Source organism: Neofelis nebulosa, chromosome X, assembly GCF_028018385.1.
Source record: "Neofelis nebulosa isolate mNeoNeb1 chromosome X, mNeoNeb1.pri, whole genome shotgun sequence".
NCBI classification, from domain to species: Eukaryota; Metazoa; Chordata; class Mammalia; order Carnivora; family Felidae; genus Neofelis; species Neofelis nebulosa.
The window spans coordinates 67,351,609-67,379,416 of NC_080800.1; the positions used below are offsets into that span (position 1 = coordinate 67,351,609).

The window sequence follows — 27,808 nt, forward strand, 5'->3', positions numbered from 1 at the left end:
CCAATTTCAATCTGTTAGCAGACTCATCTATTCAATTTTTTTTCTTTATATTCTTTCTCTTTTACACTATTCTTTTTCTTGAATACAGAAAAAGAAAATATCATTTTTATTTTCAATTTTCATTAAGAATATTTTTCCTTATTTTTTCCTATATCTTTTACTTTTGTGTAAATTTTTTCATTCTATCTTACTTCCATCATTCTATTTTAGTCTACTGCAGTGTATTCACCTTTTCAAATTTTCAAAATATTTCCTTGTTTTCTTTTTTCCCTTTTTCTCTTTATCGCCTCCTTTCTTTTTCTTGAATGCAGGAATTGAAAAACTTCATTTTCACTTTCAATGTCTATTAAAAACATTTTTATTTATTTTTTTACAATATTTTTTGCTTTTATGTAGTCTTTTTCAAATTCTATTTTACTTCCATCATTCCATTTTAGTCTAGTACAGTGTATTAACTTTTTCAAATTTTCAAGAGTCCTTTTTTTCTTTTTACACTTTTTCATTGTTTTCTTCAATACAGAAAGAGAAAAAATTTCATTTTTATTTTTAATTTTTATTAAAAGTATTGCTTTTCTACTATATTCTTTACTTTTCTGTAATTTTTTTCAAATTCTATTTTACTCCCATCATCTCATTTTAGTGTACTTCAGTGTATTCATTTCTCAAATTCTTAAACGATTTCCTTTTTTTTTCCTTTTTTTTTTCTCTAATCTGTCAAACCACTTTTAACACACAGACCAAAACAGACCTAGGATATAGCATCATTTATCAGATATGCGTGTGTGTGTTCTAATTTTAATATTTATTTAATTTTAATTTTTTAAATTTTTTTTCTACCTCATTAATTCCTTTTCTCCCTTCGAAATGACAAAATGAAGGAATTCACCCCAAAAGAAAGAGCATAAAGAAACAACAGGCAGGTTATTTAACCAACACAGATATAAGCAAGAGGTCTGAACCAGAATTTAGAATCGCGATAATAAGAATACTAGCCGGAGTCGAAAATAGATTAGAATCCCTTCTGTAGAGATAAAAGAAGTAAAACACAGAATGAAATTAAAAATGATATAACTGAGCTGCAAACACGGATGGATGCAGTGGCAGCAAGGATGGAGCAGACAGAACAATTAGCAATATAGAGGACAATGTTATAGAGAATAATGTAGCAGAAAAAAAGAGTGACATAAGGCAAAAGAGCACGATTTAAGAATTACATAAATCAGTGACTCATTAAAAAGGAACAACATCAGAATCATAGGGGTCCCAGAAGAGGAAGACAGAGAAATAGGGGTAAAGGGTTATGTGAGAAAATCATAGCAGAAAACGTTCCTAACCTGGGGAAAGACACAGACATCAATCCAGAAAGCACAGAGTACCCCCGTTAGATTCAAGAATAACCAACCATCAACAAGGCATGTATCATAGTCAAATTCACAAAATGCTCAGGCAAGGAGAGAATCATGAAAGCAGCAAGGGAAAAAAAGTCCCTAACCCACAAGAGAAGACAGATTAGGTCTGCAGCAGACCTATCCACAGAAACATGGCAGGCCACAGAGGACTGAGAGGATATATTCAGTGTGCTGAGTCAGAAAAATATGCAGCCAATAATTCTTTATCCAGCAAGGCTGTCATTCAAAATAGAAGGAGAGATAAAAAGTCTCCCAGACAAACAAAGTTAAAGGACTTTGTGACTACTAAACCAACCCAGCAAAAAATTTTAAGGGGGATTCTCTGAGGGAAGAAAAGATGAAAAAATATATATAAAAATAAATAAAGACCAAAAGCAACAAAGATTAGAAAGGACCAGAGAACACCACCAGAAATTCAAACTCTACAAGCATCACAATGGCAATAAATTCATATTTTTCAGGACTCACTCTAAACTTCAATGGACTCAATGATCCAATCAAAAGACATAGGGGTAACACAATGGATAAGAAAACAAGATCCATCTATTGACTGTTTACAAGAGACCCACTTTAGACCTAAAGACAACTTCAGATTGAAAGTAAGGGGATGGAGAACCATCTATCATGCTAATGGTCAACAAAAGAAAGTTTGAGTAGCTATACTTATATTGCACAATCTAGATTTTAAAATAAAGACTGTATCAAGAGATGCAGAAGGGCATTATATCATAATCAAGGGGTCTATCTACCAAGAAGACCTAACAATTGTAAACATTTATGTGCCAAATGTGGCAGCACCAAAATATACATCTCGATTAATCACAAACATAAACTGATTGAAAGTAATACCATAATAGTAGGAGACTTCAACACCCCACTCATAGCAAAGGACATATCATCTAATCAAAAAGTCAACAAGGAAACAATGGCTTTGAATGACACATGGGACCAGATGGACTTAACAGATACATTGAGAACATTTCATCCTAAAGCAGCAGAATATACATTCTTCTCCAGTGCACATGGAAAATTCTACAGAATAGACCATATACTGGGACAAAAATCAGCCCTAAGTAAGTACAAAAAGATCGAGATCATACTGTGCATATTTTCAGAGCATAATGCTATGAAACTCGAAAGCAACCACAAGAAAAAATTTGGAAAGGTAACAAATACTTGGAGACTGAAGAACATCGTACTAAAGAATGAATGGGCTAAACAAGATGTTAAAGAGGAAATTAAAAAGAATATGGAAGTCAATGAAAATGATAACACCACAACCCTAAACCTCTGGGCTGCAACAAAGGCTGTCATAAGAGGAAAGTATACAGCAATCCAGGCCTTCTTAAAGAAGGAAGAAAGATCTTAGATACATAACCTAACCTTACGCTTTAAGGAGCTAGAAAAAACAGCAAATAAAACCCAAAACCAGCAGAAGACAGGAAATAATAAAGATCAGAGCAGAAATTAATGCTATTGAAACCAAAAAAAAAAACAAAAAAAACAAAAAACCAGTAGAACACATCAGTGAAACCAGAAGTGGGTTCTTTAAAAGAATTAACAAAATTGATAAACCACTAGCCAGTCTGATCAAAACCAAAAGTAAAGGACCCAAATAAATAAAATCAAGAATGAAAGAAGAGAGATCACAATCAACAGAGCAGAAATAAAAACAATAATATGAGAATATTGTGAGAAATTATATGCCAATGAAATGGGTAAAATGGAAGAAATGGGTAAATTCCTAGAAACATATACACTACCAAAACCGAAACAAGAAGAAATAGAAAATTTGAACAGACCCATAACCAGTAAGTATATCGAATTCGTAATCAAGAATCTGCCAAAAAACAAGAGTCCAGGGCCAGATGGCTTTCCAGGGGAATTCTACCAAACATTTAAGGAAGAGTTAACATCTATTCTCTTGAAACTGTTCCAAAAAATAGAAATAGAAGGAAAACTTCCAAACTCTATGAAGCCAGCATTACCTTGATTCCAAAACCAGACAGAGACCCCACTAAAAAGGAGAACTATAGACCAATTTCCCTGATGAACACGGATGCAAAAATCCTCAACAAGATATTAGCCAACTGGATCCAACAATACATTAAAAAAATTATTAACCATGACCAAGTGGGATTTATACCTGGGATGCAGGGCTGGTTCAATATCCACAAAACAATTAACGTGATTCATCACATCAATCAAAGAAAGGACAAGAACCATATGATACTTTCAATAGAGGCAGAGGAAGCATTTGACAAAATACAGCATCCTGTCTTGATAAAAACCCCCAAGAAAATAGGGATAGAAAGATCATACCTCAAGATCATAAAAGCCATGTATGAACAACCCAATGCTAATATCATCCTCAATGGGGAAAACTGAGAGCTTTCCCCCTAAGGTCAGGAACAAGACAGGGATGTCCACTCTCGCCACTGTTATTCAACATAGTATTGGAAGTCTTGACCTCTGCAATCAGACAACACAAAGAAGTAAAAGGCATCCAAATTGGCCAGGAGGAGGTCAAACTTTCACTCTTTGCTGATGACATGATACTCTATAGGGAAAACCCAAAAGATTCCACCAAAAAACTGCTAGAACTGATTCATGAATTTAGCAAAGTTTCAGGATATAAAATCAATGCAGAGAAATCGGTTGCCTTCCTATACACCAACAATGAAGCAACAGAAAGAGAACTCAAGGAATAGTTCCCATGTATAGTTGTACCAAAAACCATAAAATACCTAGGAATAAATCTAACCAAAGAGGTGAAAAATCTATACACTGAAGCCTATAGAAAGCTTATGAAAGAAATTGAAGACACACAAAGAAAGGAAAAAGATTCCATGCTCCTGGATAGGAAGAACAAATATTGTTAAAATGTTGAAACTACCCAAAGCAATCTACATATTCAATGCAATCCCTATCAAAGTAACACAACTTTCTTCACGGAGCTAGAACAAATAATCCTAAAATCTGTATGGAACCAGAAAAACCCTGAATAGCCAAAGCAAACTTGATAAAGGAAACCAAAGCAGGAGGCATCACAATCCCAGACTTCAAGCTGTAATCATCAAGACAGTATGGTACTGGCACAAGAACAGACACTCAGATCAATGGAACAGAATAGAGAACCCAGAAATGGAACCACAAAGTATGGCCAACTAATCTTTGACAAAGCAAGAAAGAATATCCAATGGAATTAAGACAGTCTCTTCAGCAAGTGGTGCTGGGAAAACTGGACAGCGACATGCAGAAGAATGAACCTGGACCACTTTCTTACACCATACACAAAAACAAACTGAAAATGGATGAAAGACCTCAATGTAAAACAGGAAGCCATCAAAATCCTCGAGGAGAAAGCAGGCAAAAACCTCTTTGATCTTGGCCGTAGCAACTTCTTACTCAACATGTATCCAGAGACAAGGGAAATAAAAGCAAAAATGAACTCCTGGGACCTCATCAAAAGAAAAAGCTTCTGCACAGTGAAGGAAACAATCAGCAAAAGTAAAAGGCAATCGACAGAATGGGAGAAGATGTTTGCAAATGACATACCAGATAAAGGGTTATTATCAAAAATCTATAAAGAACTTATCAAACTCAACACCCAAAAAACAATTAATCCAGTTAAGAAATGGGCAAAACACATGAATAGACACTTCTGCAAAGAAGACATCCAGATGGCCAACCAACACATGAAAAAATACTCAATATCACTCATCATCGGGGAACTACAAATCAAAACCACAATGAGATACCACCTCACACGTGTCAGAAAGGCTAACATTAACAACTCAGGTAACAACAGATGTTGGCGAGAATGTGGAGAAAGAGGATCTCTTTTGTATTGTTTTCAGAATGCAAGCTGCTGCAGCCACACTAGAAAACAGTATGGAGGTTCCTTAAAAAAACTAAAACTAGAACTACCCTTTGACCCAGCAAGTGCACTACTAGGTATTTATCCAAGGGATACAGGTGTGCTGTTTTGAAGGAACACAAGAACCCCAATGTTTATAGCAGCACTATCAATAATGGCCCAAGTATGGAAAGAGCCCAAATGTCCATCGATGGATGAATGGGTAAAGAAGTGGTATATATATACAATGGAGTATTACTTGGCAATCAAAAAGAATGAAATCTTGCCACTTGCAACCACGTGGATGGAACCAGAGGATATTATGCTACGTGAAATCAGACAGTCAGAGAAAGACAAAAATCATATGAAGTCACTCATAGGAGGACTTTAAGACACAAAACAGATGAACATAAGGGAACGGAAAGAAAAATAATAAAAAAAAAGGGTGACATAACAGAAGAGACTCATAAATATGGAGAACAAACTGATAGTTATGGGAAGGGTTGTGGAAGGGGGAATGGGCTAAATGGTAAGGGGCACTAAAGAATCTGCTCCTGATATCATTTTTGCACTATACGCTAACTAATTTGGACATAAATTTTAAAAAATAAAAAAATAAAACAATAAAAAAACAAAAAACATTAAAAAAATCATTTATAGATTCACAAAACAGATTGGTAGTTGCCACAGATGGGGCAGAGTGGAGTGGGGAGCCAAAATAGGTGTAGTGGGTCAAAACATACAAGCTTCAGTTACAAAATAAATGAGTCTTGGGGATATAATATAAAATTGTTAAGAAAATGAATTTTAAAAGTTATTATATGAGAAAGTTAAAACAATGTACAGGTGACTAGTCTTAATTTAGTGATTCTTTCACAATATATATGTGATTTAGAATCATTTGTACATCTGAAACTAATATAATGTTTTATGCCCATTATACCTCAATAAAAATTAAAAACAGAAAAAAAACATTGAAGATTTATTATTCTAGACATTAACAGTACAGATAATATAAATATGTAAAATATATCCATACAATATCCATTTCGATAGTATCTTGCATGTTTGAATTACTCATCTTTGGGGCAAATTGTTTTCCACTAAAGACTTTCGAAATATCACATTCCATTATTGATTTCAGCCCCTTCTTGGTTTTTGCTTCTTTTTATCACAGCTTGTAATAAAAAATGGCTTTATGTAGGGGCACCTGGGTGGTTGAGTCAGTTGAGTGTCTGCTCCGGCTCAGGTCATGATCTTATGGTCTGTGGCTTAGAGCACTGCATCAGGCTCTGTGCTGACAGCTCAGAGCCTGGAGTTGCTTGGGATTCTTTTTCTCCCTCTCCCTCGGCCCCTACCCCACTCTTTCACTCTCTTTCTATCTCTCAAAAATAAAAATTAAAAAAAATTAAAAATTGGCTTTATGTAAATTGGGAATATGGCTGGGTGGGGAAATTAATTATATGAAGGTCTGGTGTTAATACTAATTTGACTTCATTAAGAAAAACTGGCTTATGTTTATAAATTTCCATAATGTATATCAAATAGAAATTCCATGAAACTATTAAAAATGTAGACTTTCATACCTGAAATCTAAAAATACTTTAATATTTTACATATATGGTGTAGAAAATGTAACCCTATTAAAATTTCCAAAAACTAACTGTTCTTTTAAAATATTTAGTGCCTTGACTTGTTTTCTTTCTTTTTAAGATGAAATTTATTGTCAAATAGGTTTCCATACAACACCCAATGTTCCTCCAAAAGGAACATTGCCCATCAATGCCCATCACCCACTCTCCCCTACCTCCCAATCCCCATCAACCCTCAGTTTATTATCAATTTTTAAAGTCTCTTCTGTGTTGGCTCTCTTCCTAACAGTTTTTTCCTTCCCCTCCCCCATGATCTTCTGTTAAGGTTCTCAGGATCCACATAACAGTGAAAATATTTGCTATCTGTCTTTCTCTGTAAGACTTATTTCACTTAGCATAACACTCCAGTTCCATCCACATTGCTAAAAACGGCCCTATTTCATTCTTTCTCATTGCCATGTAGTATTCCATTGTGTATATAAACCACAATTTCTTTATCCATTCATCAGTTGATGGATATTTAGGTTCTTTCCATAATTTGGCTATTGTTGAAAGTGCTGCTGTAAACATTGGGGTACAAGTGCCCCTATCCATCAGCACTCCTATGAATTTACCCCTTGGGTAAATTCCTAGCAGTGCTACTGCTGGGTCATAGGGTAGATCTATTTTTGATTTTTTGAGGAAACTCCACATTGTTTTCCAGAGCAGCTGCACCAGTTTGCGTTCCCACCAACAGTGCAAGAGGGTTCCCGTTTCTCCACATATCTCCAGCATCTACTCTCCTGATGTGTAAATTTTAGCCACTCTGACTGACTTGAGGTGGCATCTCAGTGTGGTTTTGATTTGTATTTCCCTGAAGAGGAGTGATGTTGAGCATCTTTTCATGTATCTGTTGGCAATCTGGATGTCTTCTCTAGAGAAGTGGCTATTCATGTTTTCTGACCATTTCTTCACTGGATTATTTGTTTTTCAGGTGTGGAGTTTGGTGAGTTCTTTACAGATTTTGGATACGAGCCCTTTGTCTGATATGTCATTTGCAAATACATTTTCCCATTTCGTTGGCTGCACTTTAGTTTTGTTGATTGTTTCCTTTGCAGTGCATAAGCTTTTTATCTTCATGAGGTCCCAATAGTTCATTTTTGCTTTTAATTCCCTTGCCTTTGGAGATGTGTCAAGTAAGGAATTGCTGCGGCTGAGGTCAAAGATTTTTCTTCCTGCTTTCTCCTCTAGGGTTTTGATGGTTTCCTGTCTCACATTCAGGTCCTTTATCCATTTTGAGTTTACTTTTGTTAATGGTGTAAGAAAGTGATTTAGTTTCATTCTTCTGCATATTGCTGTCCAGTTCTCCCAGCACCATTTGTTAAAGAGACTGTCGTTTTTCCATTGGATATTCTTTCCTGCTTTGTCAAAGCTTAGTTGGCCATACTTTTGTGGGTCCAATTCTGGAGTTTCTATTCTATTCCAATGGTCTATGTGTCTGTTTTTGTGCCAATACCATGCTGTCTTGATGATTACAGCTTTGTAGTAGAGGCTAAAGTCTGGGATTGCGATGCCTCCTGCTTTGGTCTTCTTCAATATTACCTTGGCTATTTGGGGTCTTTTGTGGTTCCATACAAATTTTAGGATTGCTTATTCTAGCTTCAAGAAGAATGCTGGTGCAGTTTTGATTGGGATTGCATTGAATGTGTAGATAGCTTTGGGTAGTATTGACATTTTAACAATATTTATTCTTCCAATCCATGAGCATGGAATGTTTTTCAATTTCTTTATACCTTCTTCAATTACCTTCATAAGCTTTCTATAGTTTTCATCATACAGATCTTTTACATCTTTGGTTAGGTTGATTCCACGGTATTTTATGCTTCTTGGTGCAATTGTGAATGGGATCAGTGTCTTTATTTGTCTTTCTGTTGCTTCATTATTAGTGTATAAGAATGCAACTGATTTTTGTACATTGATTTTGTATCCTGCGACTTTGCTGAATTCATGTATCAGTTCTAGCAGACTTTTGGTGGAATCTATCGGGTTTTCCATGTATCATATCATGTCATCTGCAATAAGTGAAAACTTGACATCACCATTGCCAATTTTGATGCCTTTGATTTCCTTTTGTTGTCTGACTGCTGATGCTAGAACTTCCAACAATACGTTAAACAACAGCGGTGAGAGTGGACATCCCTGTCGTGTTCCTGATCTTAGGGGGAAAACTCTTAGTTTTCTCATTGAGGATGATATTAGCTGTGGGCTTTTCATAAATGGCTTTGATGATGTTTAAGTATGTTCCTTCTATCCCGACTTTCTCAAGGGTTTTTATTAAGAAGCGATTCTGAATTTTGTCAAATACTTTTTCTACATTGATTGACAGAATCATATGGTTCTTTTCTTTTCTTTTATCAATGTGATGTATCACATTGATTGATTTGAGAATGTTGAACCAGCCCTGCAGCCCAAGAATGAATCCCACTTGATCATGGTAAGTAATTATTTTTATATGCTGTTGAATTGGATTTGGTAGTATCCTGTTGAGGATTTTTGCATCCATATTCATCAGGGATATTGGTCTGTAGTTGTGTGTTTTTTTGTTTTTGTTTTTGTTTTTTTTTTTTGCTGGGTTTCTGTCTGGTTTAGGAATCAAAGTAATGCTGGCTTCATAGAATGAGTCTGGAAATTTTCCTTCCCTTTCTATTTTCTGGAACAGCTTGAGAAGGATAGGTATTATCTCTGCTTTAAATGTCTGGTAGAATTCCGCAGGGAAGCCATCTGGTCCTGGACTCTTATTTCTTGAGAGATTTTTGATAACAGGTTCAATTTCTTCACTGGTTATGGGTCTGTTCAAGTTTTCTATTTCTTCCTGTTTGAGTTTTGGAAGTGTGTGGGTGCTTAGGAATTTGTCCATTTATTCCAGGTTGTGCAGTTTGTTGGCATATAAATTTTCATAGTATTCCCTGATGATTGCTTATATTTCTGAGGGACTGGTTGTAAGAAATCCATTTGCATTTGTGATTTTATCTATTTGGGTAAACTCCCCTTTTTGAGAAGTCTGGCTAGAGGTTTATCAATTTTGTTTATTTTTTCAAAAAACCAACTCATCTTTATATTGATTTCCTCTAAAGTTTTTTTAGATTCTATATTGTTTATTTCTCCTCTGATCTTTATTATTTCTCTTCTTCTGTTGGGTTTGGGGTGTTTTTGCTCCTTTGCTTCTATTTCCTTTAGGTGTGCTGTTAAGATTTTGCATCTGGGATTACTATTGTTTCTTGAGATAGGCCTGGATTGCAATGTATTTTCCTCTCAGGACTGCCTTCGCTGCATCCCAAAGCATTTGGATTGTTGTATTTTCATTTGTTTCCATATATTTTTTCATTTCTTCTCTAACTGACTGGTTGACCCATTCATTCTTTAGTAGGGTGTTCTTTAACCTCCATGCTTTTAGAGGTTTTCCAGACTTTTTCCTGTGGTTGATTTCAAGTTTCATAGCACTGTGGTCTGAAAGTTTGCATGGTATGATCTCAATTCTTTTATACTTATTAAGGGGCTGTTTTGTGACCCAGTATGCAATCTATCTTGGAGAATGTTCCATGTGCACTCGAGAATAAAGTATATTCTGTTGCTTTGGGATGCAGAGTTCTAAATATATGTCTCAAGTCCATCAGATCCAATGTATCATTCAGGGCCCTTGTTTCTTTATTGATCCTCTGTCTGGATGATCTATCTGTAGTTGTAGGTGGAGTATTAAAGAGTCTTGAAATTTCCATATTCTTATCAATAAGGTTGCTTATGTTTGTGATTGTTTTATATATTTGGGGGCTCCTGTATTCAGCGCATAGACATTTATAATTGTTAGCTCTTCCCGATGGATAGACCCTGTAACTATTATTAACAGCCTTCTTAATCTCTTGTTACAGCCTTTAATTTAAAGTCTAGTTTGTCTGATATAAGTAAGGCTACTCCAGCTTTCTTCTGACTTCCAGTAGCATGATAGATAGGTCTCCATCCCCTCACTTTCAACCTGAAGGTGTCCTCAGTTCTAAAATTAGTCTCTTTTAGACAGCAAATAGATGGGTCTTATTTTTTATTCATTCTGATACCCTATGTCTTTTGGTTGGAGCATTTCGTCCATTTACATTCAGTGTTATTATGGAAAGATATGGGTTTACAGTCAGTGTGATGTCTGTAGGTTTCATGCTTGTAGTGATGTCTCTGGTACTTTGTGGTCCTTGCAACATTTCACTCACAGAGTTCCCCTTAGGATCTCTTGTAGGGCTGGTTTAGTGGTGATAAATTTCTTCAGTTTTTGTTTGTTTGAGAAAACCTTTCTCTCTCCTTCTATTCTGAATTACAGAGTTGCTCGATAAAAGATTCTCGGCTGCATATTTTTTTCTGTTCATCATATGAAGATTTCCTGCCATTCCTTTCTGGCCTGCCAAGTTTCCATAGACAGGTCTGCCAGTACTGTTATGTGTGTACCTTTGTAAGTCAGAGCCTGTTTATACCCAGCTGCTTTATTTTCTTTATCCTTGTATTTTGCCAGTTTCCGTATGATATGTTGAGCAGAAGATGGATTCAAGTTACTTCTGAAGGGATTTATCTGTTTCTCTAGGATTTCAATGCCTTTTTCCTTCCCCAGATCAGGGTAATTCTCAGCTATGGTTTGTTCAAGTACACCTTCAGCCCCTTTCCCTCTTGTTCTTCTGGAATTCCTATGATACAGGTATTGTTCCATTTGATTTCATCAGTTAGTTCTCTAATTCTCCCCTCATAATCCTGGATTTGTTTATCTCTCTTTTTCTCAGTTTCCTGTTTTTCCATAATTTTATCTTGTAATTCACCTATTCTCTCCTCTTCCTCTTCAAATCAAGCTGTGGTCGCCTCCATTTTACTTTGCACCTCATTTATGGCATTTTTTAGCTTCTCATGACTATTTATTAGTCCCTTGATCTCTGTAGCAATAGATTCTCTGCTGTCCTCTGTGCTTTCTTCAAGCCCAGGAATTAATTTTATGGCTATTACTCTAAATTCTTATTCCTATTTATATTGCTCAAATCGTTTTGATTAATTTGTTAGCTGTTGCTACTTCCTAGAGTTTCTTTTGAGGAGAATTCTTCCGGTTCATCATTTTGGGTAGTCTCTGGGGTGGCTCCAAACTGCAGGGTACTTCCCCTGTGCTGTCAGGAGAAACTTGTGTTGGTGGGCAAGGCTGCAATCCGACCTGATATCTGTCCCCAGTCCACCGTTGGGACCACAGACTGCTGTGTACCTTATCTTCCCCTCTCCCAGGGGCAGGACTTACTGTGGAGTGGTGTGACCCCAGTCTGGACTATTTGCACACTATCAGGCTTGTGGTGCTGGTTCGATGGGATCTGGCGTATTAGCCAGGGTGGATCAGCAAGGTGCATGGGGGTGGGAAGGGTAGGTTTAACTCGATTTGGTGTCAGTGGTCCCCTGCGGCAGGGGCACTGCAGCACCAGGAGGGAGGCAGGTCTGTCGGAGGGATGGATCTACAGATGTACAGCGTTGGGGAAGCAAGTTCGGTGATGGGAACTGGTTCCCTTTGGAATTTCAGCTGGGATATGGGAGAGGGAGATTGTGCTTGCCAGTGCCTTTGTTACCCCGCCGAGCTGAGCTCTGTCTTCCAGGGCTCAACAACTCTCCCTCCCAGTGTCGTCTTGCCCTCCCTCTGGTGGAGCAGAGCTGTTGACTTTTAACATTCCAGCTGTTATGTCCTTCTGGCTGTCAGGACTCATGGAGCCCGGCCGCTCCGCGTTTGCAAGCCAGACTTTGGGGCTCTGCCTTGCTGGACGGGGTGCCCTTCCGCTGCCCCGGCTCCCTCCTGCCAGTCCGCCAGTCCGTGTAGCTCGCACCGCCTCTCCGCCCTTCGTACCCTCTTCTGTGGGCCTCTTGTGTACACTTGGCTCCAGAGAGTCTATTCTGCTAGTCTTCTGATAGTTTCCTGGGTTATTTAGGCAGATGTGGGTGGAATCTAAGCAATCAGCAGGACGAGGTGAGCCCAGTGTCCCCCTATGCCGCCATCTTCCCCTGTCTCTTCCAGGATCCAATAGATCTGATTCAATCTAATAAAATATATGAATTTGGTTCAGGGGTAGTCCAGTTCAGGCTGTCTACTTTAGATAAAAAACCACTGTTCGTTCCTCTAGTCCATGGAAGGTGCTCCATGTCTGTTAGACTCATTTACCTGAAATCTGCCTTGTCTTGTTTTTAAGGCTGGAAAATCAAGTGGTGATTTCTCATTACTGAAACCCGCTGAGTCCATTAGAACGACTGGCTACGTGTCTCAAAAAATTTTAGCACCAGCACATTTCTGGTATATACCATCTAAATACAGGCTAAAGAGTTGAATATAAAAAGATGAAGGTGATTAGCCAGCTTTCAGAAATCAGTTTCAACGCTTATAGCCAGTTATAACACACACAATACTTACTGTATTTTGAAAAACAGAAAAGAAATTCATGCCTATTAATCATGCTGTGATTCTCACCTCTTCTGCATCAGTGCTGTTTAGTTCTTCTGCTTTAATTTTATTGTAAGTATCCAATATATCAGTACAGCTCTGATCCCTAAGAAACAAGTCAAAAGATACTTCAATATATTATTTTTAAAATCAGAAGTCAGCTCCTCTGGAAGATAAAACTGCTTCTTACCCAATAAATCGAAGTAAGACATCAGTTACAATTTTGGCTGCTTTAACTATAGGACTATCTGGCTCATTGAAAGTCCTGGCATTATGCTCAATGTAGCGAACCTCCCACATTAATGCTGATATTCTCCTATGAAAGAAAAAATAACCCTGTTACTTTTTTGATACATATAAAGTCTGTTCTAAGAATTTACAACATAGAACAACTAGGCACTCAATCATGGCATGTCAAAGGTGTTCTAATATATGTATGTAACTTAATATATGTATATAACTGATATGCACTAATATAAAGGTATATAGTTCCAGTATTTGAAGTGTAGGAAGCATTAAGAACCAGTGGACTGCATATTGGAAAGAACTGACCCAGGACATCATGGGTAAATAGGGATTTTAATGAAGTAAGTATAAACACAGTGTTTTGATAAAGTCAAGAAAATGTTTAATTTTCAGTGGAAGAAATGAGAAGATCAAGAAAAAAAAAGAAACCAGGTTTCAGAAAAATAATTTTATGTAGTTACTTTTATGATATGTATTATCAAATTAAATTGTAGGTAATGTTATAAAATATACCCAATTGGCTATATTTACAGCCAGCTCATGTTGGAATAACTGTGATTAGGACACAGTGGACTCTGGGGTTAGAGATGTACCAAAGGGTGCCCTCTACTACTCTCTCATAATTGACTCCCAACTGAAATGAAGAAAAAAATTTACTTGGCCCTTTATCTAAACACATTTTAGGGCTGGTAATTAAATCTAACTGCTGCCTAATTCCTCAACAAGGGATTTAAACATGCTTCAACTTTCTAGAGCACCTTAATCATGATGAATCCACAAATCACTTACTTAATCTGCCTTTAATAAACTAAAGTGAATGATAGTTTTTGTTTCACATGTGATTTGTGCTACTCATAATTTCTTCTCTGTCCTTTATTCCATACTCCTTACCCTGGAAGACTGAGAATCTATCAAAAAAGGTAAATTAGTGTTCCAAATCTTTAGAAGAAATTTTGGAGTATACTGAATGATTATTTTATAGTAAGAAAACACAGATCTCACTGTATCATTATACAAAAAAGAACACAAAAGATGTAAAGCTATAAACTTTATAAATAATAAAACTAAACAGACCTGTAAAAGCGATTTTCAAGTCTCCGCCTGATGGTGTTGAGGTCAGTTGGATAAGCAACTACAGTACAATACAAGGGATAGGCACTGAGATCCACTGGAACAGCAAAAGGGCTGGCAAAATCTATAACATTACCAAAATCAAAAAAGGTAGTTATAAAAGATATTAATGTTTCATGTTAACAAACAAAAACTTTATAAATTAGAAGGGAGGACAATATACTACATTACTAAAATTAAATGATCCAATTATGCAAATATTAGACAAGTATCATTAAAATGTTATTCTTTTTATTTGGACATAATATCTATGAATCATGTATGATACATTGGTTCAAATCAGGTGCAATGAGATGAATAAAAGGAGAACTTCAAATCTGTCTTTTCTGGATAAATGCCAAACAGCTCAAGTGATATGTTTTAGATAATATAGCTTAGACATGTAAGTAAAAAGTATTACTCATCCACTGTGTATCAAAAAACTCAACCAAAGTCAAGCACAGAGAATAGCTAGAGAGCCAAAGTGACTCAAGAAAGTAAAAGACCACTATATACCACGTCTTCACTATTATATAAGCTCCCAGAGAATAGAAAAAAATTTATCAATCATTACACTGGCCAAACATATAAAATATTAATATTAAAACTAGAATCACTTGATTAAAAGTGCCTCTTGAGTTAAAAGTATACAGTGAAAAATATATTTCCTTTTATAGAACTTAAAATTCTGCTGGTTTTCCTTGTTCCTTCCTAATATTCTTTCATATTCACCGTACCCAGGGACAGAAGGTGGTTGATGCCCTGAATAACCCGTTCACATTCCTCATCTCTGGAGTGAGCCCCCCACTCTCCTTCCTGGGGTTTGTATAGCAAAGCAGTCAGTTCCTCCTGGGACACAGGAACACCAGCACCAACTTCATCTGGAAAGGCAGCTATGTATAAGATTAAAAATCAGAAATGATTAGCTTCCAATACTGTGCTACTGATACTGAATTATAATTCATTTTTAAAAGCATATTTACTTCCTTCTGGAATTGGCTCCATATCCCAAGGGCTCATCTTTTCTCTCTCATTATTGTCCCAGCTATTAAAAAATAACAAGATACAAATCAAATTCACAGGACACTTACTTTTATATACCACCATAATTTGCATGACTTCCTGGGGGTAAAATTTGGAAAAGGGCAATACAGTTTTTCTTAAAGTACAATTTCACTTACATAAAGATGATTAACCTTTAATTAATAGAGAAAGCAAAAAAAAAACATTAGAGAAAATATAGTTCACCAATATGAAATAGAGAGAGCAGTAAACTTACACTTAGTTTTACTTGGTTTTTGGTTTGAATTCCAATCAAGCATGTATTCAATATTAGCCCAGGGTACATAACGAAAAGACCTCTTTGGAAAATTCCTTTCAGGTTAAGAAAGTCAATTTTAATAGATCAATTCTTTCTGTGAGATAATCTACTTTATCCTAATAGTTTAAGAATAACAGCATCTCCAAAATTTTATTATTCCCTTGTGATCCACAATATGCAAACTTAAAGTCAGTCCTCACAGAATAAACATGAATCATTCTTGAGAAGAAAACTTCATTCATTAAGAATCTTAAAATGCTGGTATTTAATGAAAAACTAAAGTAAATGTTGTAGACAAAGAGTACGTCCAAACATAATACAGTCACCTGTGCCTAGAATTCATACCATTAAATAAAAGACTGGGTACTAATATTTATTGCTATGTTCCAAACAATTACTTTAAACAATGAATTAATTTCAGGATTCTTCATGAAATAATAGTTGCAATTCTTGTCTAAAACAGAAATACTTAAAAGAAAATACAGGCATAAGGGAGGTACAAATAAGTCTTCAGTTCCTGCTTTGTTTTAGCATGCATATTGGACCAAGAAGTTTATCATCAAATTCCTTCCTTACAGGTACCAGGATTACTTCCTTAATGGTACAGGTTAGATAAAGATAAGTCAAAGTAACAATGTAGTATTCCTGGTAGGGTCAGAAAGTCCAGTTAGTACCACAGTATTATATCAGGCATAAAATACCATAACTGTACTTACTGAACACTGTAGCACTGGAAAGAACTATCAGGATACTCTGGTTGAAAAGGTTGCTGACTCTCCACAGTCCCAAACCACCAGGCATCATCAATTATACTGCGGAATCTATCACCTATAACGTTTTTGGAAATTCTTAAAAGGATGTTTTTGAGAGTAACAGCTTTGTTCACACTTTAAATTGCTACTTTTTGTTGGACAAAGTAGCCTTGTATCTAGCATTATTAGAGGTTTCAATCTGAGTTTCCCAGATAACTAAATTTTATATTTTACTCTAAGGTTTTGACTTCCAAGTACTAGCAATCTTTCTGAGATAAATCAAATATGTCCATGTCTTCTTAAATAAATGTTACCACATATAATCTAATTTTTAACAATTACTTAGGATCATTATTAGGCATACTTTTTCTTGTACTGTACATATGTTACTACAGTTCTTTTCCTTTTTGCTTTCAGCTTTTTGTCTTTAATAATCTCTTCATACTATTCTGCCCCTAAAGGGCTAAGGATTATAAAACCAAACCATTGCAGACAAAAATGTTTCTCCCACATAAGAAAGGAGAATTCAAAAGTACTAATAGCAACCATTTACACCGTATAAATTTTACATATTTAGGTTCCATCTTAAGTGCTATCATTTATTGCTCACATCACCTTGTGGGTGTGTTCTGATGTGATTGTTATCATAAAGATAATGGAAGTGGGACACAGAGAAATTAAAAACTTGCCCAAGATCAAATAGCTAGTGAAGGGTTAAAGGAAGGGATAGGAGAGGAGGGAAAGGGAGAGGAAGAGAAAAGATGCAGAAAGAGGTAGAGGTACAGAGAGAAACAGAGTGTGAGAGAGAGAGAAAGAGTGACAAAGAGAGAAAGAAAGAAAGAAAATCACAATCAGTAATGGCCTGCTTAAGAGCCCAAGTGTTAAGTACTCTATATTAGGCAGTACTCTACATTAGGGCAAGTGACATTTGATGGTTTTTTTTTTAATTCAGATTTGTATTCTAATGGATTAGATATTTGCAGAAAGATTAGAGGTTATATGCTAAACACAATGTGCATAAAATCACCTAAACATAACTGAGAAGGAAAATTTAATTTGATTTTTCTAATTTGGTTAACAGCTTTTACCAACTAGATGTTATACTAGCTTATTTCTATTAAATTATAATTAAAATGTTACTCTATTTCAAACTTAATTGTTATTAAGTGAGAATTTTATACTCACCAATCTGCCAGTTCCTTTCTTTGGCTTCATTATAAAACTGATGTAGCACAAGGAAGTCAATGACATCTGGCATGTCATGATACCTGTATAAAAAATAAAGCACATATGAATCAATATACAAATATAACAGCATATGATATTAAATATCCAGAGATCTATGTTTAAAGTGGAGTCATTTAAAAAATGTTGTAAGCCTCAAGGTTCCTGCAAATGTCTTTACTTAAACTCCATCTGCTTTTGTTAGTCCCCTGCCTATTACTCTATCACTTTAATAACATAAAGACACCAATGAAGGTCCTTAAAGCTTAGTATAAGGTGTTTTATATTATGGGGTCTTAATATAAAAGAGTCTATAATTAGAAAAGTATGAATTGATGTTCTTTCATCTCCTCAGATTTCAAACTCTAAGAAATGTGCCACTGACTAATCATTTCTTTTATTATTAATAGAAGTAAAAGCAACTACCATGTTTCAACCACATCATTAGGCATTTATAAAGGTTTTTCTTTTAATTCATCACAACAATCTTGAGGCAGTTACTAACATTTACATTTGCAGATGAAGGCATAAATTCAGAGAGGTTAAGTAACTTGCTCACAGATATATATCTAGTTGATCCTTAAACAATACAGGTTTGAACCCCTGCAGGTCAACTTATATGCAGACTTTTTTCAATAAATATGCATATATATACTGTAAATATATTTTCTCTCTCTTTATGATTTTCTTAATTACATTTTATTTTCTCTTGCTTACTTTATTGTAAGAATACTATATATAATACATAAAACATACAAAATACATATTAGTCAAAAGTTTATTTTATCAATAAGGCTTCTGTTTAATAGCAGGTTATTAGTAGTTAAGTTTTTGGGGAGTCAAAAGTTACATACAGATTTTCAACTGTGGGGGGTCAGTACCCATAAGTCCCCACATTGTTCAAGGGTTAACTGTATACACACACAAACATACTACAGTACATATATGTTTGCTACACACACACACATGCATGCACACACATGGAAGTTTATAAATATGTATATATATAGCTATTACGTGTAAAGAAAAGAATTAAACATTAAACCCTGGTCTTTAAAACTCTAAAGCCCATAGTACTATAGTATTTTCTCTCCCATCAAGCCTTGTACTCTGCAGAATAAATGACTGGGATTAAAACACACACACACACACACACACACACACACACACAAGCACACACACACACACACACAACCAGAGACAGCTACTCACTTAATGGAAAAAGATTCTCCAGTCATTTTGCCTGAAATGGGGTCCAGAAATGCAAGCTTCAAGCAACACAGTGTAGGTGGTCCAACCTCATATTTGATTCCTACAATCTTAACAAACTCTTGTTCCTATTCATGAGAATACCAATAAATTATTACTTTCAATATAAATGCCTGACAGTTGCATATTATTTCATTATTTTTTGAACAATTAAAAAACTATCTGAATACCCACCAAATACTAAGCATTCCACTATGTGTTAAAGGCAGTAAGACATAGTCCTTGACAATATCAAGTCATAGTATACTTCAGGGCTCTAAACCAAGGATAAGCAACCAAATCCCCTTGAGAACATTTTTAAAATTCATATTCTTAAAACCTACTCCTATAGAATTGAATTCAATAGGTCTGGGGTACAAGTTTAGTCATACATATTTTGAAAGAATTCCCCAAGGGATTTTGATGTTTTTGCCTGGTTAAGACATGTATTATGTAAGTATGTGGGTAGACATGTATGTGTATATTTGGGGAAAGGGCTTATATATTTTAATGCCTACAATATTATTTTATAAACCACTCTCATAACTGATTATTAGTCATACTTAACAGTTGGCAAAACTGAGCCTTATGGGCATAGTGACTTGTTTTACTCTACTTTCTCCTGATTTAGAATAGTGATAGCATCCCTATCTCCCAGGAGATGATTGTGTAAAGCTCACTTGATAAGATATTTTCATACCTCACAACCTTAATACAATATTTTACAAGTATCTAAATCTTTGTTTCAATAAATCTACATTTTTTCATGTATGCTTCCTGCTAAGTATCATCACACAACAATCCTTCATTTACCTGGAAAACCACTGTAACACTGCTCTTAAGTCTCTTGTTCTTCAAGTTGGAAAAACAAAAGAAGAAAACATGCATAAACCTAACTAGAAATGATGATGTATGTATCTATGTATTTATGAAGGAATGAATATGTATTTACAGTCAGAAAAACCTCCAAAATATTAAACATACCTATTTTACTCAATACCATGTAGCTATATAGGTACTGTATCAAAAAGGATAATCCATAAAGTACCACAAAGTTCTGAGTTTCTTGGGATTTATGATATTTATGATATTTACTTAAAGCCACTGGAACCTCAAGGGTATCTGTAATCCACACACAAAGTCAGTTTATAGAGCCTCAGAATATACAAAGCTGCTCAGGAAAATAACCACACCAGGGAACTACTGCTTTGCTCCAAATATAGAATGGTATACACTAGACGACTTGAAGCTTGAAGAAAATTAGGTCAAGTAATCAAGACAAGAAATAGCATACAAATTTCAGGAAACATAAAATGAGACCCATAACCCATGTACAAGAGTATGGTACATCTCCTTATCTTAGACACACAATCAATAATGAAATATGTACGAAACTGAGAAAAAGCTATATATAGGCAAGTAACTTAATTCCAAAGCTACTTCAGTTAGTTTATGAAGTATCAAAACTACTTCATAGTTTATGAATTTGGCCAACTTACCCTGAGATCCATTTTATTCCATGGCTGTTTTTGTAAATTAAGGCTGTATATTTTTGACTTCCTTACAGCCCGCACATAAGCTTCATGTCCTTGCCTGAAATAGATAAGCTAAAACAAAAAACATAAGGTATTAACAAGCAGTATCCTATTTGATTAACAACTCTATGTATCCCAGTATATACTGTTACAAATGTCTTCTTCTCTTTACAACGAAATTGTAATTTTGAAAAAAAATGTATAACTATTTGTCACTATCAAATAATGTTCATTCAGTATTCATGTCTATGTTGCCTGTACTAAGTGCTGCATAAAAACACTGCATATAAGTATTGCATATAAACACTGTATACACAATCCTTTTCCTTCTAGCTGCTTCATAAATTTCTGAAGAAAGAGGAACCAATGACAAATGTACACAGAACTGATATTTTAAAGTACTATTTTTAAAACTATAAGAGTAAAAATATCAATAATAACCATGTTATTCAGATATAATTTATTACATATATATTACTGTATACAACAAATATTGATTGAACATATGTGTACAAGGCACTGGGTGCAGTGGTAACATACCAAAATAAAATCCTTTCCCTCGAGGATATGGGCAGACAGGTAAACATATGAGTATAATATAAGGCTGAATATACTAAATGTCGTAAGAGAGAAATAACTTAGGTGAAAGCTCAGAAGGAAAGAGCAGCAGGTAAATGGAAAGTAGGAATAACATCCAGGAGAAGTTGGCATTTAAGTTAAACTTGTAAACATGAGTATTTTCAAAGGCAATGATCTGTGGCTATGGCCATTCCAGGCAAAATACTGAAGGCTTAACATTTAAAGTAAAAAGTAATGGTGCCATTAAGAGATTGGTTTTATAAAAAGTATCAATTTTATGAATTCTTTAAAAACATTTAATTTATGTATTTCACTGTCTGATTCACTTATATATATCCTCCATTAGAAGAAGTATGAGTTTTACGAGTTCTTTAAAAACATTCTTTCATTTATGTATTTCACTGACTGACTCACTTATATACCTCCTTCGTTACCTGCACAATTATCATTACCTAATACACACTACTCCTGAGGCATATAAGCATATTCTAAATTTAACAAAGTAGAGGGAAAGTGATTCCACCAAGGTAAATATGGTCTTATATAAGAAAGGTGTCTCATCAGACATATAATATACAGATTCTTGTTCTCTTTTGTAAAGACTTCTAAGATTAATTAAAGATAACTCTCCTTAGAGGAAGACGGCAGCAGAGCAGGAAGTTCCCAGGCTCCTTTCATTCCAAGAAACACAACTAGATAAATTTCAAATCATCCTAAATACCACAGGAATGGACCTGAAGACTGGCAGAACAAACTCCAAAACTGAAGGGAGAGAAGAGGCCTCATTGAAGAAGGTAAGAAGTGGAGACATGGTTTAGGGGAGAAACAGATTGTGGGTAATGCAAAGGGGAGGGAGCCATGGTCATGAAGTGGGAGAGAGGAGCTCATAGGGGTACACACAAGGAGAACATTTCCCCAAAGCCATTGGCTTGGAAAAAGACAGGGGATGAATTTTGTGAGGTCTTACAATAAGCCGGGCTTTGTTAAAGTCTAGAGTTTTAAAGAACAGTGTGTTTGGCTGGTATAGAGCCAGGAGGGCACTGCCCTACTGCTAGGGAGAAGGCAGGCAAACAACTCGGGTACAGACAGTAGGGATACAGTTATCTGAAGCGTGCATGGGGCACACACTAGGGAGATTTTTTGCTCTTCTTAGAATATGTCCCTGAGAGGAAGCATTCACAGAGACATCTCTCTGGGAACAAAGGAGGTGGATGGTGCCATTTCCCTCCCCTGCCTCTAACTATAAACACACAGCCACCACAGGAAGCAGCAAAACACAAACATTGGCTGCCTAGCTTCCCCACACCCCTGTGCTCTGGTGGAACTGCCCTTCTCAGTCAGGCTTGCCTTAGTCCCAGTGGAACAGGCCCCTCTCCCAGAAGACCAGAAGAAACCCCTGCCCACACCAAGTCTTCCTACCAGAGAGTACTACAGGGCCTCAGTTCTGATGGAGGTGGTGACAGGTCTCACTACACAAGATCAGAGCCCACTTAGTTAAAACTCATCACGTTCAGGCCAGGGGACCAAAGTCAGCCCACAGCAGGCAAGGAGAACCTCTGCAGATGAACAGCCTGAAGAATAGAGCAGCCAAAACACAACAGCAGAGTGCAAGCAGCACACATTTGAGACACTCCCTGAAGTGCCAGGCCCTGAGCTCTACATAATCTCTTCTTAATAAGGCCATTACTTTTAGGAGACGGATGCATAACTTTTCTTTTTTTTTTTTTTTATAAAAAAGAAGAGAAGAAGGCAAAGACTTAGACAAAATAACAAGATGGAGGAATTCATCGCAAATGAAAGAACAAGATAAGGTCACAGGCCAGAGATCCAAGTGAAACAGATATAAATAACATGCCTGATGGAAAATTTAAACCAATAATCATAAGGATACTGATACTGAAAAAAGAAGACATCAGGGGCACCTGGGTGGCTCAGTCAGTTGAGTGTCGGACTTCGGTTCAGGTCATGCTCTCATGGTTCATGGGTTCGTGAATTCAAGTCACCCATCAGGCTCTGTGCTGATAGCTCAGAGCCTGGAGCCTACTTAGGTTTCTGTGTCTCCCTCTCTCTCTGCCCCTCCCCCACTCTCACTCTGTCTCCCTCTCTCTCTCCTAAAAATGAATATTTTTTTTAAAAAAGAAGACATCAGTGACACCCTTAAGACAGAGATAAAAGAGTTAAAAAACAATCAGATATGAAGAGTGAAATAGAAGAGATTAGAAACATGATTGAGGCAATGAACTGCAGGCTGGAAGAAGCAAAGGAATGAATTAGTGACCTAGAACACAAAGTAATGTAAAGTAATGAAGCTAAACAAATGAGAGAAAGAATTATGCAACAGAATAGATTTAGAGAATTCAGTGACTTAATCAAATGTAATAGCATACACATTACAGGAGTCAAAGAGGAAGAAGAGAGAAAAGGGCATAGAAAATTTATTTGAAGAAACAATAGTTGAGACCCTCCCTAATATGGGGAAGAAAACAGGCATCTGGATCCAGGAGGCACAGAGAACTTGCATCAAAATAAACAAAAGCAGGCCAAACAAAGACATACTATAATTAAATGTGTAAAATACAGTGATAAAGTCAAGTCTGAAAGTCAGCAAGAGAAAAGAAGTCCTTAACTACAAGAGAAAAGACATAGGCAGCTGCAGATTTTCTAAAACGAACTTGGCCAGCCAGAGAGGAGTGCATGATATATGCAAAGTTCTGAATGGGAAAAATCTGTAGTCAAGAATGCCCTATCCAGCAAAGATATCATTCAGAATAGGAGAGATAAAGAGTTTCCCAAACAAAAACTGAAGGGAGTACGTGACCACTAAACCAGCCCTTCCAAGAGATATTAAAGGGGACTCTGAGGGGAAAGCAGAGACAAAAAAATGACAAAGACTAGAAAGGATTAGAGAAAATCTCAGAAACAATGATAAATCAAGTAATAAAATGGTACTAAATTCAAATCTGAATTACTCTGAAGGTAAATGGACAAAATACTCTAATCAAAAGACCTAGGATATAAGAATAGATAAAGTAGATAAAAACACAAGACCCATCTATACACTGTCTATAAGAAACTCATTTCAGACCTAAAGACGCCTACAGATTGAAATCAAGGGGATGGAGAAGGATTTATCATTCAAATGCATGTCAAAAGAAAGCTACAGTAGCAATAATTGTATCAGACAAACCAGACTTTAAAACAAAGACTGTAACAAGAGATAAAAAGGGCAAGATAGCATAATAAAGGGGACAATCACAAAGATATAACAATTGTAAATATGTATGCACCCAACAATGGAACAATCAAATATATGAAACAGTTAATAACAAACATAAAGGAACTAACTGGTGGTTATACAATAGTAGGAGATTTTACATTTTTTTAAAATTTATTTATTTAAAAAAATTTTTTTTAACATTTATTATTCGAGAGAAAGAGAGAGAGAGAGACAGAGAGCAAGCAGGGGAGGGGAAGAGAGAGAGCGAGACACAGTATCTGAAGCAGGCTCCAGGCTCTGAGCTGCCAGCAAACAGCCCAGCACAGGGCTCGAACCCACAGACCACGAGATCATGACCTGAGCTGAAGTCAACTGCTTAACCAACTGAGCCACCCATACACCCCTATTTATTTATTTTGAGAGAGAGATCATGCATGCATACAAGCAGGATAGGGGCAGAGACAGAGGGAGAGAGAGACAACACCAAGCAGGCTCTGCACTATACACACACACACATATATACACATACAATGGAATATTACTCAGCCATCAAAAAGAATGAAATCTTGCCATTCTCAAGGACATGGGTTTAGCTAGAAAGTATCATGTTAAATGAAATAAGTCAGTCAGAGAAAGACAGATACCATATGAATTCACATATATGTGGAATTTAAGAAACAAAACAAATGAACAATGGAAAAAAAGAGAGAGCAAGGGAAATGGAGAAACAGACTTAACTATAGAGAATAAACTCATGGTTACCAGAGGAAAAGTGGGTAAGGGTTATGGGTTAAATAGGTGCTAGAGATTAAGGAGTGCACTTGTGATAAGCGCTGGGTGTTGTATGGAAGTGTGGCATCGGTATATTGCATACCTGAAAGTAATAAAATTCTATGTTAAGTAATTGGAATTTGAATAAAAGCTTAAAAAAATTCCTCCCCTAAAGCTTCCATAAAAACAGGCAATAAATACAAGAAATCATGATTTTGTATATGCCCCTGAAAAATCTCTTTAGGTTTTTTTAATACAGCATTCATCACAGCATGTTCTACTAAAATAACCAAACAAACAAGCATTGCTGAAAAGTCCAATACTTACTGGAAGACACACTACAAAAGGAAACATTTTATTTTATTTTAAAAAAAAAAATTTTTTTTTCAACGTTTATTTATTTTTGGGACAGAGAGAGACAGAGCATGAACGGGGGAGGGACAGAGAGAGAGGGAGACACAGAATCGGAAACAGGTTCCAGGCTCTGAGCCATCAGCCCAGAGCCTGACGCGGGGCTTGAACTCACGGACCGTGAGATCGTGACCTGGCTGAAGTCGGACGCTTAACCGACTGCGCCACCCAGGCACCCCAGGAAACATTTTAATAATATGAATGATTATTCAATGTATCAGAGAATGTACAAGCCAATTAGAGTTAAAATATTATAATTTAACATAATTTTCATAAAAAAATAAAAAATTTTCTCACCAGATAGAATTTAAATCAATTTTTGACTCTATAAATAGAGTTATATTATTCAATCACAGGCTTAGTAGGAAGGACTGTCTCATGAAATGACGTTCCTCTAATCACTTAAAAAGGTAGTTATCCTCTAGCATATTCTCTATCAGGTTGGGCATGGGCTTTTTTAAAAAAAAGAATATCAGGACTTGAATTAGGACTCCAAATACCGCTCAATTCTGCTAAGTAGAAAGTAAGTTAAAAATAGACAATTATTTTCATGACTTCACCAGCCAAACAATGTATTTCAATATACTGGAGACACTGTGCCAAGTTTAAGAAGTGAAACTGCTTAAAGCATAAAGTTGAACAAAAATCAAAATGGCTACACAAACGTTTTAGTGAAGCTGGATTTTATTTTTTTTATTAATTTTTTTTAACATTTATTTATTTTTGAGAGACAGAGAGAGACAGAGTATGAAGGGGAGGGGCAGAGAAAGAGGGAGACACAGAATTCGAAGCAGGCTACAGGCTCTGAGCTGTCAGCACAGAGCCCGACGCGGGGCCTCAACTCACAAACCGCGAGATCATGACCTGAGCCGAAGCCGGGCGCTCGACCAACTGAGCCACCCAGGCGCCCCAAAGCTGGATTTTATTTTATTTTTTTAATGTTTATTCATTTTTGAGAGACAGAGCATGAGCGGGGAAGGGGCAGAGAGAGGGAGACACAGAATCTGAAGCAAGGTCCAGGCTCCAAGCTGTCAGCACACAGCCCGGCAGGGGGCTTGAACTCACGAACAGCGAGATTATGACCTGAGCTGAAGTTGGACGCTCAACCAACTAAGCCACCCAGGCGCCCCAATGAAGCTGGATTTTAAAGTAACCTTTTACGTCTCTTCTGCAAACCTCCCCTCCTCCCTTTAGCCTTTTGTTTCAGCAACCTGGTACCATCTTAAAGACATGACAAAGGAGGCTGGTAGCAAGTACGCAATTCCTGTCAAAATCAGTTGGATTCTGTATTTCCCTAAAACACTCTCTAGCCCCTCCCTCCAGTGGGCTTGCAGTTGTTGAAGGCCATAGCCTGCTGCAGCCTCCTTTGCCTGGGAAAGCAATAAAGCTATTGTGCCTCTTTATCCCAAACTCTGTCTTCACATTATGTTTTGGCTCTGAAGCATAGAGGTAGATTTTTGACAACACAAAAGATATAAAAATTAATAAGATTCAATCACTGTCCACAAGAAATATATAATGGAGGAGAGCTGCTAAGACAGTGTACATATAGCTATAATAGAGAATATAAATGCCCTAAGACTGATTCAAGTGAGTACTCTTGAGGTTCCAAAAGAAAAAGATTATAACTGGTAACAATTACCTCATCTCCCATCTGTGGGACAAATGGGGAACGTCGTGGTATGGTATCCAAAATCCACTGAGGGGCAAACCATTCTTCATTGGGTTCACCTGCCATAGAAAGCAGTCCTCCTTTCTAAAATATAGTTCACAAATATATAAACCATAAATATATATGAACAATAGTATGAAAAGTAACAGAATATTTTAAAAAATCAGATTATAATAAAACCTAAAAGTACAAATTTTAAGCATTTTTATTTATCAAGTAATTATGTACATCTGTACCAATAAAATAATCAAGTGAATTCTTTAATATATTGCTCAATTTTGGCTGACAGATAATAATATGACATTATATACTATCTAAAAAACCACAAATTTTCATGTTCCTAGAATACCATGTGAATTCAAGTACAAGTAACAAAATAATTTTTTGCCAATA

At 36.1% G+C, this 27,808-nt stretch overlaps 1 protein-coding gene across 8 annotated transcripts in view; it reads right to left on the reverse strand.

Moving 5' to 3' along the window:
• The window catches only part of BRWD3 (bromodomain and WD repeat domain containing 3), a 251,447-nt gene that overhangs the window by 75,925 nt on the left and 147,714 nt on the right, over positions 1-27,808 (reverse strand). For 7 of the 8 annotated variants that reach the window (XR_009257105.1, XM_058713528.1, XM_058713523.1 and 4 more), the window contains 10 exons: positions 27,386-27,499; positions 20,730-20,837; positions 19,195-19,319; positions 17,944-18,026; positions 16,723-16,834; positions 15,669-15,730; positions 15,423-15,578; positions 14,650-14,770; positions 13,520-13,645; positions 13,357-13,435 (listed from right to left, as the gene is read on the reverse strand). Coding sequence is in view for 7 of the 8 variants with exons in the window: in XM_058713528.1 (XP_058569511.1) it covers positions 13,357-13,435; positions 13,520-13,645; positions 14,650-14,770; positions 15,423-15,578; positions 15,669-15,730; positions 16,723-16,834; positions 17,944-18,026; positions 19,195-19,319; positions 20,730-20,837; positions 27,386-27,499 (1,086 nt within the window). In the remaining variant the exon portion in view is untranslated. Of the gene's footprint in view, positions 1-11,365; positions 13,205-13,356; positions 13,436-13,519; positions 13,646-14,649; positions 14,771-15,422; positions 15,579-15,668; positions 15,731-16,722; positions 16,835-17,943; positions 18,027-19,194; positions 19,320-20,729; positions 20,838-27,385; positions 27,500-27,808 lie in introns of those variants that run through there. The other variant, XM_058713529.1, reaches the window with a different exon arrangement.